At 40.4% G+C, this 17,500-nt stretch overlaps 1 protein-coding gene across 4 annotated transcripts in view; it reads left to right on the forward strand.

Moving 5' to 3' along the window:
* The window catches only part of LOC135114933 (myophilin-like), a 60,740-nt gene that overhangs the window by 20,633 nt on the left and 22,607 nt on the right, over positions 1 to 17,500 (forward strand). For all 4 annotated transcript variants that reach the window (XM_064031219.1, XM_064031221.1, XM_064031218.1 and 1 more), the window contains 2 exons: positions 8,590 to 8,656; positions 9,126 to 9,230. In XM_064031219.1, coding sequence (XP_063887289.1) covers positions 8,590 to 8,656; positions 9,126 to 9,230 — 172 coding nt within the window. The remainder of the gene's footprint in view (positions 1 to 8,589; positions 8,657 to 9,125; positions 9,231 to 17,500) is intronic.

Below are 17,500 nucleotides of genomic sequence, written 5' to 3' on the forward strand. Positions count from 1 at the left end.
CACACACACACACACACTTAAGGAGGACTAAAAATACAAAACAGCAATGATAATCTCTTGAAACATAACCGCACCTGCATATTTCTACACCTGAGGAAGAAGGAAAGGGAGAGAAGGAAGGGAGAGGAGGAAGGAGGGAAGCAAGCCAGTGGAACCTGTTGCTGGAGGGGCGACGGAGAGAGGAAGGGGGACAAGGACCTAGCGGGTGGAACACAGCCTGAAATTTCATATTCTACTTCGGGTGACTACGGAGAAGCGATAAGAGAGAGAGAGAGAGAGAGAGAGAGAGAGAGAGAGAGAGAGAGAGAGAGAGAGAGAGAGAGAGAGAGAGAGAGAGAGAGAGAGAGAGAGAGAGAGAGAGAGAGAGAGAGAGAGAATGGAAAACGGAAATGAAGAAGAGGGAGATATGGAAGTCAGAGTGAAGGATAGAAGGAAAACTATGATGGATTACTCCTGGGAATAGTAAAGAGAAGAAAGTTGAAACGGAAAATAATAGAAAAGTAACCATTAATGAAGGAGAAAGATTATGGGTAAGGAATATATATATATATATATATATATATATATATATATATATATATATATATATATATATATATATATATATATATATATATATATATATATATATATATATATATATATATATATATATATATATATATATAATGAAGGGGAAAGGATGGAAAACGAAGGAGGAGTATGGATGAGATACAAAAGGAAGGAAAAAAGAATGAAATAGAAATAAAGAAAAGGAAATTAGCCAAGAATATGAGTCAGAAGGAAAATGAGTGAAAAGTAGGAAAATTCAAGAGGAAATTAGGAAAACATGACATGAAAGTATTGCTAAGAAAGATGAGGGCGTGGTGAGTGGAGGCAAGCATGTGGAGGCCTGGGTGGTGGTGGTGGCAGTGGTGGTGGTGGTGGTGGTGGATGTGGAGGTGATGCATATGTGGGTGAAGCACGAAGCCTTCCACCCAGCTGAGGTCATGACTCTCCAGCCTGAAGGTCGCTCATGTGTGTTTACTTTGTGTTGGTCTTGTTTTCCTTTAACTTGGTATTAGTTTTAGCGCGTTAGTTTCCACGTACATGATTTAGAAAGTATTGTTTTGGGAGGGTTAGGTTGTGTCAGGTCAGGTTAGGTTACCAGTGTGTTAGTATTACAAGTTGTGTTTTATCAAGATATTTAATTCACCCACGTACGTTCAGTTATGTGATATAGAAACTTTTTATTTTTTTTGAGGGAACACTTGGATGACATTAGGTTATGTCAGGTTATAAGTGTATTAGTTTTATAAGTGTGTGTTCGCCAAGGTATTTCCTACACGTACGTTCACGTACATAATTCAGAAAGTATTTTTTCGGGGGACAGTTTGATTGCATTAGGTTATGTTAGGTTATGTTATTAGTGTGTTAGTTTTGGAAATGTGTGTTTGTCAAGGTATTTTCTATGTTCACTTACATGATTTAAAAACTTTATTCTGGAGGGTAAGAAATTATGCTATGAAAAAAAAAATGAAAAGATTTTATTATCTTTATTAGATTAGATTAAAAAATTTGCTACCTTAATCCGACTTGCTTAGTGTGTATTTCTATTTCCTACACACACTCGTACAATATAAAAATACTTTTGGAGTGGGTAATATTAGGTCAGATAATTTCAAATTAGAGTATTGTAGGTTAGATTAAATTGGATGAATTTAGTCTTAAATCCCGCCAGGTGATCTTCATGTGATTGGTGCCTGGTTTTGTATTACAAATTGTAATATTATACACGTACAAGATATCTTTAATTGTTGAAATGCTCATGAGTCTATCAAGTAACGTTCCTCTTGAAGTAAATAAAGCAATCAAATGAGAGAGAGAGAGAGAGAGAGAGAGAGAGAGAGAGAGAGAGAGAGAGAGAGAGAGAGAGAGAGAGAGAGAGAGAGAGAGGACATATACAAAAATTAATTTGTTCAGGTCACCAATCTTCTTTTTCTATTCATTATCTTGGAGTGTCAGTGCTCTCTCTCTCTCTCTCTCTCTCTCTCTCTCTCTCTCTCTCTCTCTCTCTCTCTCTCTCTCTCTCTCTCTGAGGTTGGGTGTGACAAGGATGAGTCAGGTGGAGGGGACGGGTGGGGGGGAATGAGGGGTGGTTGGGGGGTGCAGGGGTGAGGAGGGAGGGAGAGGGCGTGTAGGTGGGAGTAGAGAGTTGCGGGGAGTGGAGGGGGCGCTTCTGAAACTGGTATGGGAGTGAGAGTTGTTGATCAGAGCGTGCTGTCTCCAGCTGAAGCGTCTCTCTCTCTCTCTCTCTCTCTCTCTCTCTCTCTCTCTCTCTCTCTCTCTCTCTCTCTCTCTCTCTCTCTGTATTTTAGTCGTTATTTCTCTTGTGTAATGTTCACTTTTATTTTTCATATCAACTTTATTTGTGTTATCATTTGGCTTATCTGTCAGTGTCTGTCTGTGCATATCCAGCTATCTTATCACAATCAAGTTCTCCCGGAAGACAAACAGAGGCACTTCATCTCATTTATTTAGTGTTTTATTGGAAAACGAGGGAAGAGCGGGGAAGAGGGGATAACAAATGGAAGGTAAACAGTCTAAACAAAACCTACAATGGCGAATGAATTAATACTTTTTTTTTCTAAAGGAAGAAGGCAAAGTAACCAAATAACAGCTCATGTTCTCTATATACTTGAGTTTGAACACATTCACTCTTCTCCTCTTCTTCCCATTCAATTTTTTTTTGCGCTTGTTGTTGTTGTTGTTGTTGTTGTTGGTGGTGGTGGTGGTGGTGGTGTAGTTGTTGTTGTTGTTGTTGTTGTTGTTGTTGTTGTTGTTGTTACTCTTCATCTTCTCTCCATCATGGTGAGAATATTTGGAATTTCACTGTATTTTCATAAAATGTTCAGTCAATATGATTAAACATAACATAACCACTTTATCTATTTATTTATCTATTTGTGTATTTATTTATTTTATTTATTTATTTATTTATTTATTAATTAATTAATTAATTTATTTTTTTACGGTGAGGAGAGACAAGTAAACACCGATCACTGTCCTGATCCCATACCAGCAACCAGCGATTGATTCTCTGAATAAATAAACCAGCACGCTTATATACATTTTTGAAAGCTAACGTGGCAAAAGCGCGCTTACCACTACTGTAATCTGTATGTATTGAGTTAATGTGGGAAGTGTTACCGTTTCGTATTGATTCTTTAGATTCGTAAGAGGAGGATGTTAGTTAAAGTTAGGATATTATAATAATTATGTAACGTATTGCTCATACGCGAGAAATGTTCATTCATATATTGTAAATTTCTCTTAAGGTAAGGTTAGGTTTGGTTAGGTTAGATTAACTTCATTGAGGAATCTTCATGTGTGGAATTTACAAAGGGGAATGTTAATTTTTACACGTCCAGTCACGTGACCGGGATGGCTGGAGCGTCGACCAACCACTGCCTTGCTTATCTTTCTTCTTATCACACACGCAGCCTAAATAGATATGCCGCTATTATTTTTTTCTAATTTTTCTAACATCCTGTATCATACTCGTATCTAACTACAATTTCGTTTCTCATTTTCCTTGTAATTATATTCATCTATGTATTTTCTCTGCTTTGTTTGTTTTTCTACAATGTTCTTACTCACTGTCCGTCGTCTTCCTGTCATTTGCATTCCTTCTTCCTCTTTATGTGTTTTGCGTGAAGTCAAGTTAACAAGTATGGCATGATGGACACAGAGACGAGAACATCATTAGGTAACAGTGGGAAGAAGAGGAGGAGACTTGGGAAACTATTATATCTATTAATCTGAAGGTCTGTTTGATAATTTATTAAGGATTTTTTTTTATATACATACGTAAGTCTCTCTCTCTCTCTCTCTCTCTCTCTCTCTCTCTCTCTCTCTCTCTCTCTCTCTCTCTCTCTCTCTCTCTCTCTCTCTCTCTCTCTCTCTCAGTGCGTTCATCAAAATAATTTTCTCTTCATATTCTACTACAGTATATTGTAGCATTTGCTTAACAGTATTCATGACTAGCTAGCGTCACTTTTTAGAGCGTTCCTGTCATGCACGCGTCGAGTGTCAAAAAGAAATGAGCAGGGGAGCCCCAAGAGAATGCCAAGTAGAGTGTCACCCTGCTGAGAGACACGAGCCATTGTACCATATTCTGAAGCTGCTCCTCCAGTACATTTAAAAGGCTATAGTTGAAGTTACATCGGATTTAATGGTGTTTTTTCTTATTGCTCTAGTAATAGATTAACAATATTTGTACATTATTAACAAAAGAAACATCCATGAGAACCGGTCTAATCATTTCTATGGTCCCTGAAAACGGTCGTGGTGAGAGAGCAAAGTGTTTCTGAATACAGGCCATTCTGCAGGGACCAAAATGTAAATAACGTGACGTCATAGTCTCTACAGGCATGACGGAGCGACCTTCTAGTTTCTTAACCCGAGCTTTTTTTCATCCTTTAATTACGTATCCTTGGCGAGCTTCCCAGCCAGGCACGGGACGCCAACCACACTTCCGCCTCCCGCATATCAATTTACAACCAAAAACCTGTTGCAGAGTGTTCCGCAGGACTGACGCCTGCGAGGTGCATAGAGTTTATGGTTTATCAGAAACACTTGGAATGTAGAACTCGGAACAGATGGAGTATGATATTACCACAGAGGGACGAGGGAAGAGCTATATAGCAGAGATCATCTTCGTGAGTAGTTACAAGAATTTTTGGATGACTTGCTGGAGAGAAGAATGTTGAATCCTCACTGCCTGCGGTAAAGGGCTCTGGTTTTCATTTTCGTCGCCACATTTTTTTTAGATTTTTAGTAAAATTTTTTGGATGAAGTGATATTTGATTTCCATCGTCTTAACCACACTGATTTCTTATAAGTCACTTTGGTTTTGATCTCGTGATCTAGAATACCTGACACATGTATGGAAGAGAGAGAGAGAGAGAGAGAGAGAGAGAGAGAGAGAGAGAGAGAGAGAGAGAGAGAGAGAGAGAGAGAGAGAGATTTTCACCAAAAGTACACGGAGGCAAATACCAGTCATTGCAACCATCGCTGTCAGGAAGTTCCTTGTGTGCGCGCCTCTAGCACAGCGCCTGTAAGGGTGATTGTACACAACAACTGAGCGCCACCTCCACTCCCAAGGCTCCTTACGTCACAGCTGGTCTTTAAGGAAGTGGAGAGGAAGCGGCGCGGTAAAACAATGCGGCGAAAAAAACGAAAAAAAAAACGAGGAAGAGACGCTGCACACTATGTATCGTAATGCAATACAGCGATGAGGAAAGAGACAGATGGGTAACAAGGAATGAACGAACCACGTGTAGTTTATATTTAAGGAGAACACAGACACCACCAAGCGTTCCGAATTGATATGGAGGAAAACACAGACACCTCCAAGTGTTCCGAGTCGATAAAGAGTCGTGATTCAGGATCGTAAGGAAAAGATCAAAAGAGGGATAACGAAGTCAATCACTTAAAGATAAGGGTGTAAAATCTATCCTCCCTACATCCTGTATACCACACCGCATCACACCGCACCCTACACTGACACCCTGATGAGACACGTGAAGTTGTGTGCGTGTGTATGTGCTCTTGCGGTGGTCACTGAGTAATACGTACTCGTAAGTAACAGGATAGGCGCGCACATCATTGGGTCCTCTGAAAAGTTGCACGTGTTACAGTTATGAAGTTTAAGAAATATGTCTTGATAGAATATGAGAAAGTAAAGATGAAAAGAATGAAATAAAAAAATCCATCCCAGTGTTATTGTGAAGAGAATAGACTACGATAAAAAAAAAAAAAGATTAAAAGGAGAAAAAGTTGAAATGTGAACCAGAAAACAAGAATACAAGGTGCATTAACGAAACAACCAATCACACCACGAAAGTGAAAATAACACAAAAAGTTCCTACTCGCACGAAGAAGAAGAGACAAGCAGAGACAGAGAAAAATACGACAAGAAAACAAACTGGAAAGACCTGACCTGCATGAAAGGAGTGGGGCGCGGCGCAGGTGCACGGGCAGTACTGGCTGCTCGGCGTCCTCTAGGGCGGGGCAAAAAGCTGTTCCAATACATTACGTCACTTGAACAGGTGGTTATTATCGCCTCCTCCTCCTCCTCCCCGCCACACCCTCCTTTTACTCCCCCACATCAACCCACGCTCCCCCTCCTCCTGCCCCTACTAATCCACGCTCCCCCTCCTCCTCCTGCCCCTGCTGCTGCTGCTACTACTACTACTACTACTACTACTACTACTACTACTACTACTACTACTACTACTACTACTACTACTACTACTACGACTACCACCACCACCACCACTGCTACTGTCCTCACTCTTGTCGCTGCTACTCTTCCTCCTCCTGCTTTATCATTTTGTCTACTTCTCCTCCTCCTCCTCCCCCTCCTCGTTCTCTTCTGTGCTTTTATGATAATGCTGATTCATTCTCTCTCTCTCTCTCTCTCTCTCTCTCTCTCTCTCTCTCTCTCTCTCTCTCTCTCTCTCTCTCTCTCTCTCTCTCTCTCTCTCTCTCTCTCAGCACGGATCGCGTGAAATCTTTCCTCCTCTTTTGTTTCTTTTACAATAGCTCTTTTATTCTACTTCATAATATCGATCTTCTACTTTTCTTTCTATTTTCCTTCCTTTTGTCCTCTGTTTTTTTTTTTTTTTTTTACTGGATTATATGTTATCTTTTTTCGTCTTTCATGTTTCTGATTCTTCGTTCCTTCTTCATTCCTTTCCTTTCCTTCTATATCATTATTTTTTTCTTTGATTCCCGTCCTTATTTTAACGTTTTACTTCCTTCCTTCCTTCCTTCTTTCCTTCTACCCTTCCTTCTCTCTCTTTCTGTCTTTCCTTCCTTCCTTCTTTCTTTTCTTCCTTTCTTCCTCTCTCGTTCCATCTTTTTCTTTTTATCTCACTATCAGGTTTCTTAACCTGTTTTCTTCTTCCTCCTTTACTCTCATTCTCGTTGTTTCTTTACTTTTCTTATCAGTTTATCTCATCTTTATTCCATCTTTGTATGTCATCCTTTCTCTCTCTCTCTCTCTCTCTCTCTCTCTCTCTCTCTCTCTCTCTCTCTCTCTCTCTCTCTCTCTCTCTCTCTCTCTCTCTCTCTCTCTCTCTCAATAATAATGAAGGAATCGGAAAGGAGGGGAGGAGGAAGAGAAGAAAAGGAGTGAAAAGGGAAACTGGGAGGAAGAGGAAGAGGAGGTGAAGGGAAAGAGGATGGTTATTACGAGAAAGAGGAAGAGAGGGAAGAGGAAGCAGGAAATGTATATTTTAATGATAGGTAGAGTTTGAGAGAGAGAGAGAGAGAGAGAGAGAGAGAGAGAGAGAGAGAGAGAGAGAGAGAGAGAGAGAGAGAGAGAGACGTGAGGTTTATAGGCGTGAAGCCACAACGTTACGCCTACAGAGGAAGCTTCCTGGTTAATGAAGAGGAGGAGGATGAGGAAGGAGGAGGAGGAGGAGGAGGAGAAGGAGGAGAAGGAGGAGGAGGAGGAGAAGGAAGAGGAAGAGGCGAAGGAGGAAAAGTAGGAGGAGGAAGGAAGAACGCACTAAGATAGAAGAAAGGAATGATTGCGCGATTATATTTACATATTTTTGTACTGAAATTTCCTTGGACTGGGCAAGGTGAGAGAGAGAGAGAGAGAGAGAGAGAGAGAGAGAGAGAGAGAGAGAGAGAGAGAGAGAGAGAGAGAGAGTGTGTGTGTGTGTGTGTGTGTGTGTGTGTGTGTGTGTTTCAGACGCTGAAGAAGATACTAGAGTGGCATTTTCTGTCTGTTTCATCACTCGATTTGCATAATTCAGGATTTTTTTCTGGTGACGTTTTGGGAACGATCTTGATTCTGATATTTGATTTATTGTATCAATGATTTTTCATGTTGCAGAATTTCATACTGAATAAAGTATATATGCTATATGGCACGTATTATTATTATTATTATTATTATTAGTAGTAGTAGTAGTAGTAGTAGTAGTAGTAGTAGTAGTAGTAGTAGTAGTAGTCCTCAGTCACGATTGATTATTCCTTTATATTATATTTCTCACGCTGGTTATATTATTTTGACGAGTTATACAAGTGACAATATTTGTTGTTTCGTGATTCACGTTTATAATTATCTAAATCAAATTTTCATTCTTTGTGTTTACCTTTTGGTTTGTTTTTATTTATTTTATTCTTTTTACTTTATTTATTTATTTTTCTGGTTCCTTAGTTATAGGCGCTTTTCTTCGTCACTTTTCGTATGGAGAATTACTTGTCACAAATGTATTTCTCGTTACGTTTTATTTCAATCTTAGAAAATTGTGTTCCATTTCGTTTCTTTTTTCTTCTCGTTTGTTATTATTACTTGTCTTGTTACCTTGTTCTTCGAGTGACAAGTTTTCTCTTCCATGGCTTTTATCTAACTCTCTTTTGGCAATCTTATCACGTTCTCTTTTGTAACTTTTATCTAGTTCCTGAAGTTACAAATCCCGTTCTAATGACACATTTTCATAATTTACGCTTCAGTTTCACGTGTTTTGTGTTGACCCGGTTATAAATTTGCTTCATCTTGATCTTTGTTTCCTCTTTCCTGCGTCTCAGGCTGCTGAACCACCTGCTGCCCGGAGCCGTGAAGAGGATTAACACCATGAAGGCGCCGTTCAAACAGGTGAGTTGTCTGTATGTCTGTCTGTCTGCCTGTCTCTCTGTCTGCCTGTCTATTTTCTTACATTTTTGTCGTTCATCTGTATGTGAGCGACTGTCTGGTGATGTGTTTAAAGATGCTGTGTGTGCGTGTGTGGTGTGGTGTGGCGTGGTGTGATATGATGTGTGTGTGTGTGTGTGTGGTTTGGTGTGGTGTGGTGCGGTGCGATGTGGCGTGGGGTGATGTGGTATGGTGTGTGTGTGTGTGTGTGTGTGTGTGTGTGTGTGTGTGTGTGTGTGTGTGTGTGTGTGTGTCGTAAACCCATTTTTTTCTTATTTCCTTTAATTTGTTTGTGTGTGCTGCTACACTTGTTTATTCGTCTGATTCGCGTATGCTCTCTCTCTCTCTCTCTCTCTCTCTCTCTCTCTCTCTCTCTCTCTCTCTCTCTCTCTCTCTCTGTGATGGTAATAATGTTCCTCCTTCCCGCCGCCAGAGGGAGAATGTTGAGATGTTCCTGAAGGGATGCGAGACTTACGGTCTAAAGAGTCAGGACCTATTCCAAGTGAACGACCTTTATGAGAACAGAAACCTCTACATGGTGAGTACCCCGAGCAGCTTTTCATCTTGTGCCAGCCATGCCCTGTATCCTGTGTCTTGCCCTTATCCTGTATCCCGTATCGCGTATTATCCTGTGTCGTGCTGGTGCTCCATGTTGTTGTTGTTTTTGTCGTATTTTCTTCGTGATTTTAGATTGAATTGTAGTTACTTGTCTTCTCTTTTTCATATATTGTGGTTTGCTCGTCTTTTTTTTTTTTTTTTTCTAACAAGTGCGTGCATGTCTTTTTTTTCTCTCTCTCTCTCTCTCTCTCTCTCTCTCTCTCTCTCTCTCTCTCTCTCTCTCTCTCTCTCTCTCTCTCTCTCTCTCTCTCTCTCTCTCTCTCTCTTTGCCTTTTAATTTCAAACACAGGCGTAGTTTTCTATATGCATCTTTTCTTAGTCATATATCTCTCGTATTCTTTTTTTTTTCACACTATTTGCGCACTCTTTCATTTGATTCTGTTTTATTTCATCTTTATCTTACGCACATTCATAACTTGTTTCTAGTACATCTTTACCCCCATTTTAGTCTTATTTTTGTGTTTCTTTTTTTTAATAGATTGTTTGTATCACATTTTTCTTTGTCTTTTCGTTCCTTTCTTTCTTTTTTAGCATTTCTCCTCCAGTCTTTTTTTTTTTATTCCCCATCCGTAGTCTTAGTCTTGCTCTCCTTTCCTTATCACAACACTTCCTCGTGTCACCTTTATCTCTCATGCTATATTACCCATACCATTTCCAGTGTACCTTCCCATCCTTTCCTTTCACTTTGGATTGTGGATATTTATCTTCTCCGGTGTCTGGTGTGCTCATCTTCCTTACACACACACACACACACACACACACACACACACACACACACACACACACACACACACACACACACACACACACACACACACACACACACACACACACACACACACACACACACACACACACACACACACACACATATAATGCTTCCCTTCTCGACCTTACCCTGTCCTGTCTGTGCTTTCCCTTTTCTCCTCTTCTCGATATCTCTTATTCATCTCCCTTATCTCCCTCTTCCCTTATGTTTTTTTTTTTTTTATCTTTCTTCTGTCCATCTATTTTTTTTTTCTCACTCTCCCTTAAGTTATTCGTGTTCTGTATTTTTTTTTTAAGTTAGTGAAAGGAGTTTTTCTTTCTTTCTGCGTGGAGATTTTTATGGAAGTTGTTTTGGTTTCTTCATATTTAAATGGTCAGCATTAAGTGAAAAAAAAATACGCCGATACTTTTGGCGTTCATATGTCAGTTAGCTCAGGTTCAGGTGGCAAAATGATAACCAGAATTAAGGCTGCCATAAAGGTGTGAATGTAGCTTATACCAGTGTTCATATAACTCTTATTCACTTAATCCTTTCATCACTAAATTTTTTCACACGTCATCTAAATCTTTGTGACACTTATCTTTATATTACAGTCTCGTACGCAGTTTTATATTCTAGGAAAGTCGTTGGCCTCTTTATTCTGTGTCCATGTAAACAACTTTTTACAGTGTTGTGAAGGCTGACAAAGGAGAACCACAGCAATAAACCGGTTAAAAGGTAATAGAATACCACTATTATCACAAACAGTCTCGTACGGGCCAATCATTCTGCTGCTGTTTCTTTTTCCTTTGTGTTCTTAACGGACGTGATTTGCTGCGTATAATTCACTGTAGTCTAATTTTTTACGTGCCTTATAGCGCTAGGTAATAATTGTTTTGTTGTTGCCTGTTATTCTCTTACATTGTTCAACTGTTTAACTCATATCACATTACTCCATTCATTGCCATTATAGGTTTTATGGCTTTATGGTTTGTTTATATTGTGTTTACCACATAAACTCAGTTGCTTATATTCTCTATCACTTTACCCATTGCAGCACCATTACAACCTTCCTCTTGCTCATGTCTGCGCCACGCTTGTTGCTTTGCTTTCCCTCTCTTTGTTCCTGCAGCACTTCGTTCCTTCCCTTCCGCTCCCTCACTCTCACCCTCCATTTCTCCATCCCTTCATTCCATTCCTCCGTCCCTCCTTTTCATCCCCCGTTCCTCCATGCCTCTCTCTCTCTCTCTCTCTCTCTCTCTCTCTCTCTCTCTCTCTCTCTCTCTCTCTCTCTCTCTCTCTCTCTCTCTCTCTCTCTCTCTCTCTCTCTCTCTCTCTCTCTCTCTCTCTCTCTCTCTCTCTCTCTCTCTCTCTCTCTCTGTCCGTGCCATTAACATGAAACCATTAGCAGGTTGGGTCACTGCTATATATATATATCCTTTCCCCTCCTTCCTCCTTTCGTTTCTCCCCTCTCCCCCATCATCCCCCTAGCAGTTAACGGGACAAGGCGGCGGAGATCCTTTCTGGTCAAGTTATTCAAGTCGGGAACAGATACATGGTTTCGTTGCAAATTAACCTGTTTGCTCCTTATTCGTTCACGATGCAACCCTTACTTGTACCGCCACCCTCCCTAATGAAGTAATGAGTCTGTTTGTGTACTTATGTTCCCGGGGCCTGTAAAGGATAATGAATCTTCTGCCATGTTGAAATTAGGGATAATCATATGTTCATTAGCCATTCTGCAAGTCACTTCGTATACAGGAAGAAATTTGAGAGTATCAGATGCAAATTAAAATCCATTTGTGTGTTAAAAGCTAAAGTACATAAAGTTTCCTTTTGCTTTTTTTTTTTTCATCACATGTAGGCCAGCCACCACAGCTACCTTTAGAATGGATGACATTTGGATAGGTTAGCTTATGTCAAGTTGTTAGGTTATTGTTGATCTATTTCGTTTTGTTCGTTTTATTTTATTTTATTGTGAATCTACCCACAGCTGTACTCTTCGTGATGTTCCGAGTGTTTCCTTCGTCTTCTTTTATTGCTCTAATCATTTTATATCTACTTTTTGTCTATTTTCACCTGTTTTCTGTTTCGCTTCCTAAACATAGCCACAGTTGTAGCGGCGGGCATAGAGAAACTTCCAGCATTTATTTCCTCACGTTTCCGAGTCAAAAGATTGTAATAGCCTTTAGGATAATATGTACACAAGGTTTAGGTTTCGAGCTAAGAGTCAGGTTGCAGACGTGGAGGCGCCGAGTTGTTTACAGGCAGCCAACCTCCCTTCCCTTCCCGTCCCTCGGCCCTCCTTGTCCCTCTGTGACCACCCAAAGCTCCTGCCTGAGTCCTGACACTTCCCTGGCCATCTCTGCTTCATCTTGCCTCCCTGCAACCATCCTCACCTCGCTAACCCACCTTCAGCTTAGTTCTTGTTCCTTCGTTACTGTAACTATTTTTGTATTGTTCTTCTTTCTGCTTGCCTTGTTTCTTCCTCCCTTCATGGAAACTTTCTACCCTTCCTCTTTCTCCCTGATTTATAAAAATTAATTAATCTCTGCCTTATCTCGATTCCTTCCAACCATAACATCGCCTCGCTTACCCAGTTTCTTCTCGTGTCTCTTCCCTGCCATTTCCATTTTTGTCTCTCCTCCTGACTCTACTCCGTACTCCTTTTTTGGTGCCTTTTCTCTGAATTGTGTCTGTTTTTTTTTTTTTTTTCTCTCTCTCTGTTCTCGCTACCCACATATTTTGGCGATGAGTTTCATGTTTTAATCTTGCATACTTTCGTTTTTTTTTTATTTATTTTACAATAGTTTTTCTTTGAATCACTGGTATATTTGACTTTATTAATCTTACGTCCAAGTACACTTATCATTAGTATCGGGAAGGTAAAATTCCTTTCCCATTTTCTTTCACCTTCCTCCTAAAAAAAAAGCCCACAGTGTCTTACTCATTTACCAAAAACAAAACATATCCTCCACCTAATCCAATAATTGTTTCCGTAACTTCTCCCTTTCCCATTCACTTTCCTCTTTCTTTTTCTTCCCATCCCACCTTCCTTTCCCGGCAGTGCCACATGATCTCTGTAGTGTGGCACATACTTGCACCCTGTGGCACTTCATTCACTCCCATTCGCAACAGCCTCCCTCCCACACCTGCCTAACTTCACCTCCCTTTGCTCTTTTGACTATTCATTATTTTTACCTCACGTTTCCCCATCACTCACTGCGCCTGCCTCATAATTGCGTCTCTCTCCTCCTACTTTCCGGTTGCCTCGTGACCACCCTCTCCCTGACCTACAATCCTACCCTCACTTTCTCCATTTGTCCTTTTTTTTATTTCATTCTTTCTTTCTCTATCTCCCTTTTCTTCATTCTCGTGTCCCTTTCCTCCTGTCATCCTACACCTGTCATCTTTCCTTTTTCTTTCTATCTTTATTATTTTTTTTATTCATATCAATCTGCTCTTCTTATCTGAATTTGGGTCTCTCTCTCTCTCTCTCTCTCTCTCTCTCTCTCTCTCTCTCTCTCTCTCTCTCTCTCTCTCTCTCTCTCTCTCTCTCTCTCTCTCTCATCTCTCTACTCTCTCTCTCTCTCTCTCTCTCTCTCTCTCTCTCCTTCAACTTTCTTTCGTTGCTTTCTCTTAACCCTTTCCCTTTCCTCTCCTGTCCGTGTCCTAGATCGTCATTCTGTTCTTCTTCTTCTTCTTCTTCTTCTTCTTCTTCTTCTTCTTCTTCTTCTTCTTCTTCTTCTTCTTCTTCTTCTTCTTCTTCTTCTTCTTCTTCTTCTTCTCCTTTCCTCAGATACGAGATATTAAATTCTCCTGTCCCACTTTTTTATTGACCTCTTTTTCTCTCATGGACTCTGCAAAGGAAGACTATAGGGAAAAAAAAAAAAGCAAGGTAGTAAAAGAGAATAATATAAAAAAAAAAGTCACAATTGGCACTTCCATAGTTAAGAACATTTTCAGACTTTTTCTTAGATTGTCAATGTTTTCTGCGTATGAGATGCGTTTTGTTCATGTATAGTGTTGTATTTTTCTACGGCAGTGCATTTGTTTACTTCATTAATCATGCTCAAGAAAACACCTAACACGTGGAAGTATATCCTGTGTTTTAAAGCATTAATCTAAGTATTTACTGTACTTATCACTTCCTGTCCCACCAGAACCCTCCATGAGAGAGTCCCCGTGAGAGGGGTGCTAGGTAAAGACATACAGGTGTGTATTTCATCCCACTAGCAGACTCTATCATCAGGCTCTCCACGTCGCCGTCACCACTCTCGACCTAACGGAACATAACGAGGAATGCAAATAGAAATGTGAAATGTGTAAATAAGGGGAGGTGGATCAGCCAGACACGTTGATATAATTGTGGCAAAACGGGGAAATTCCTTACATTAGTAGCGGCAACAGGGATTCACGAGCGGTGTGTGTGTGTGTGTGTGTGTGTGTGTGTGTGTGTGTGTGTGTGTGTGTGTGTGTGTGTGTGTCGGTGCAGGTGTGAGGCGCACCTGTGTGTGTGTGTGTGTGTGTGTGTGTGTGTGTGTGTGTGTGTGTGTGTGTGTGTGTGTGTGTGTGTCTGTGCGTGCGTGCGCGCGTGCAAAAGTGAAGTGAAGTGTTGCTGTTATCTTTCCGCACTTTTCTCACTTTCTCACTTATGCACTTTGCACTTATCTCCTCCCTCTTCTCTTCCTCTTCACCTTCCCCTCTCCCTCCTTTGCTCTCCTTTCTCTCTCTTCTCTCCCCCTCCCTTCCCCCCAACATTTCTTCATTCCTCCTATTACACCTTTTCTCCTTTACCATACTCGTTCTCCTTTTCTATGCTCTTTCCCCTTTCTTCTTCTTCTTCTTCTTCTTCTTCTTCTTCTTCTTCTTCTTCTTTCTTCTTCTTCGTTCTTCTTCTTCTTCTTCTTCTTCTTCTTCTTCTTGTCATCCGTTCCTCATTAGAATAGTGTTTTACATAGAAAGAAATTAGGAAAAGAAAATAGAAAATGTATGAGGAATGGATGATGATGAAGAAATTACAAGACGAAGGAGGACGAGATGATGGAGTAGGAGGAGAGAATGGAGAGCTGGAGTGGAAGAGAAGAGACAATGTGGGTCAGGGTGAAGAAAGGTAAACAAATAAGAAAAAGAGAGGAACATAAACAAACACAGCCACAAAATACGAAAACAAATGAAGATCCGTAAATATCTGGGCGTAAAGCTAACAACGGAAAGACTACTTGAGGACGTGTAAACAATTAACTTGGGATTGATGGAAAAAACGATTGAGTTATGTGCTGAGTCAGGCAAATATAATGCAGGTAAAACAGTAAACAAACCTAAGTGAGTGAGCAGATGGATGAATAAGCTTAATGATAGATACATACACTGATAGATATTATATAGACAGATGTAAACAGATTATTTTAAATAGATAGACAAATGTATTGATAGATATGTTAATAGATAGATATATGTAAAATAACACGAGTACAAACTCTAGCATAATTATTGGTCTTAACGAGGTTGCTTGTGATAAGCTACACCGTCCAATCTAAAGTAAACGAGATGTAGGACAGTAAGGACGAAAGCTCCTCTCCATCCAGTGAAGCTGAATAAAGTAGGCATGTACATAGATAGATAGATAAGATACGAATTAAGTACTTTCAGGAAGGAGGTAGACAGACAGACGTAGATAGGCAAGTAGAAACCTATAAATAGATAGGTGGATAGATAAATAGATAGACAGATAGATAGATTAAAGAATTACGTAGGTTTGTAAATGGTCAGATAAACAGATATCAATGTTACGAAGCGCGTACTTTGAAGGAGAGGCTGGGGAGGGATGCGCAGCCCTTTGTACCTCTCAACATGTATATTGCTTCAGTCACGGCCTTGCCAGCGAGTCTGCGGCGATAACCTTTTAACTGCTGCTTCTCCACAAGTTTGCAGTAGTCTGGTGCAAGGATAGAGTATAATTTCGAAGGATAACGAGTGAAATAAAAGTGATGGAGGTTAAATCCTTTCTCATGTCGTTTATATTTTTGCTTGGTGGAATCACTGGGTGTTACTGGAGGAATGAGCGTCATGCTCTCATTAGCAGGTGAAGGGAAATTCCATTGTACCCACTTAAAAGGGAGAAAACATTTGTTATTTCGGATTATATCTCAAGAAAAACTGTAATTTTGTAGCCGTATTAATAATAGTAATAGTAATGAGTGAAGTGGTTAGCTTAGATATAAAAAGAGAAGAATTGCTGCATTGGGTACCTAAGATATTTGATAGTTCGTGTTTCAATATACATTATTGTAATCGTGTTGATAATAGTAATAGTAACTGGTGAAATAGTTTTTTTAGGGCTTATTTATTTATTTATTATTATTTTTTTCTTATTATTTACTCGTGTTAGTAGTAGTAATAGTAGGTGGTGAAGCAGTTAATAAAAATTTATTTATGTTTATATGTGGTCGAGTTTAGGAAGGGCTGAGGTTTTCATTAATTAGCATGTGCACGGCCCTGTTAAGTGAACGAATCTTTGTGGGGCGTGACCCCACGAACCGCCATGGACTGTGACGAAGCACTCTGCTTCGTAACCCAGCCATTGTGAGCAGCGCTGCCAAGACGCCCTGCAATCTAGGACTCACCACTGTGACCCCAGCTTTCTGCCGTGACCCCGACCATTCTGAAGTGTGACTTGAACATAATTTAGCGTCGCCTGAACATCGCTTAAGGGGCGTAACATTCTGAACAATGGCTGAAGTCTCATGAATCTCTCTATGAACATACACCCGTGTGACCTTAAAATTATTGATGCCATGACCTCTGACCTCAATATAATTTTTTAGGTGGTGTCTGTAACTCACCCGACCTGCCTTCCCTCCCTTTCCCTGCACCATCCCTTCCCTCCGTCCCTTCCCCCTCCGCCTGACCCAATCTCCTTCTCCCCGCCATTTCCTCAGTCACCTGATACCCTGGGGCACCCACGGGCCTGCCTCCCAGGTGTGGCCGTAGGGAAGGCACATGGAGTCCGTCAACACACAAACCTTAAAGAGCTCGTGTAACACTGACACCATTGCACATTCCTTATTAAAGAGAAGTCACTGGTAGAGAGATCGAGTGACACTGCTGCACTTCCTTATCAGAGAGAAGTCACTGCTGAAAAGATGGAATAGCAGTGTTGTGTTTCCGTGTTGAAGAAAGGAAGTCACTGGTAGAGAGTTAGACTAACAGCATAACACAGCTTTATTAAAGATAAATCACTGCTAAAGAGATCGATCGGCTGCATCGACACACCGTATTAGGGAAAAATTATCACTGGTGAAGGGATTGAGTAACAGTGACAGCATTGTATTTTCTTAATTAAGGAAAAATAACTCACAACTAAAGAGGTCAAGTGGACAGTGGCACCATTGCGTCCTCTTACTAAAGTCACTACTAGACACACCGAGTAACAGTGTTGC

This window comes from Scylla paramamosain, chromosome 28, assembly GCF_035594125.1.
Source record: "Scylla paramamosain isolate STU-SP2022 chromosome 28, ASM3559412v1, whole genome shotgun sequence".
NCBI lineage: Eukaryota > Metazoa > Arthropoda > Malacostraca > Decapoda > Portunidae > Scylla > Scylla paramamosain.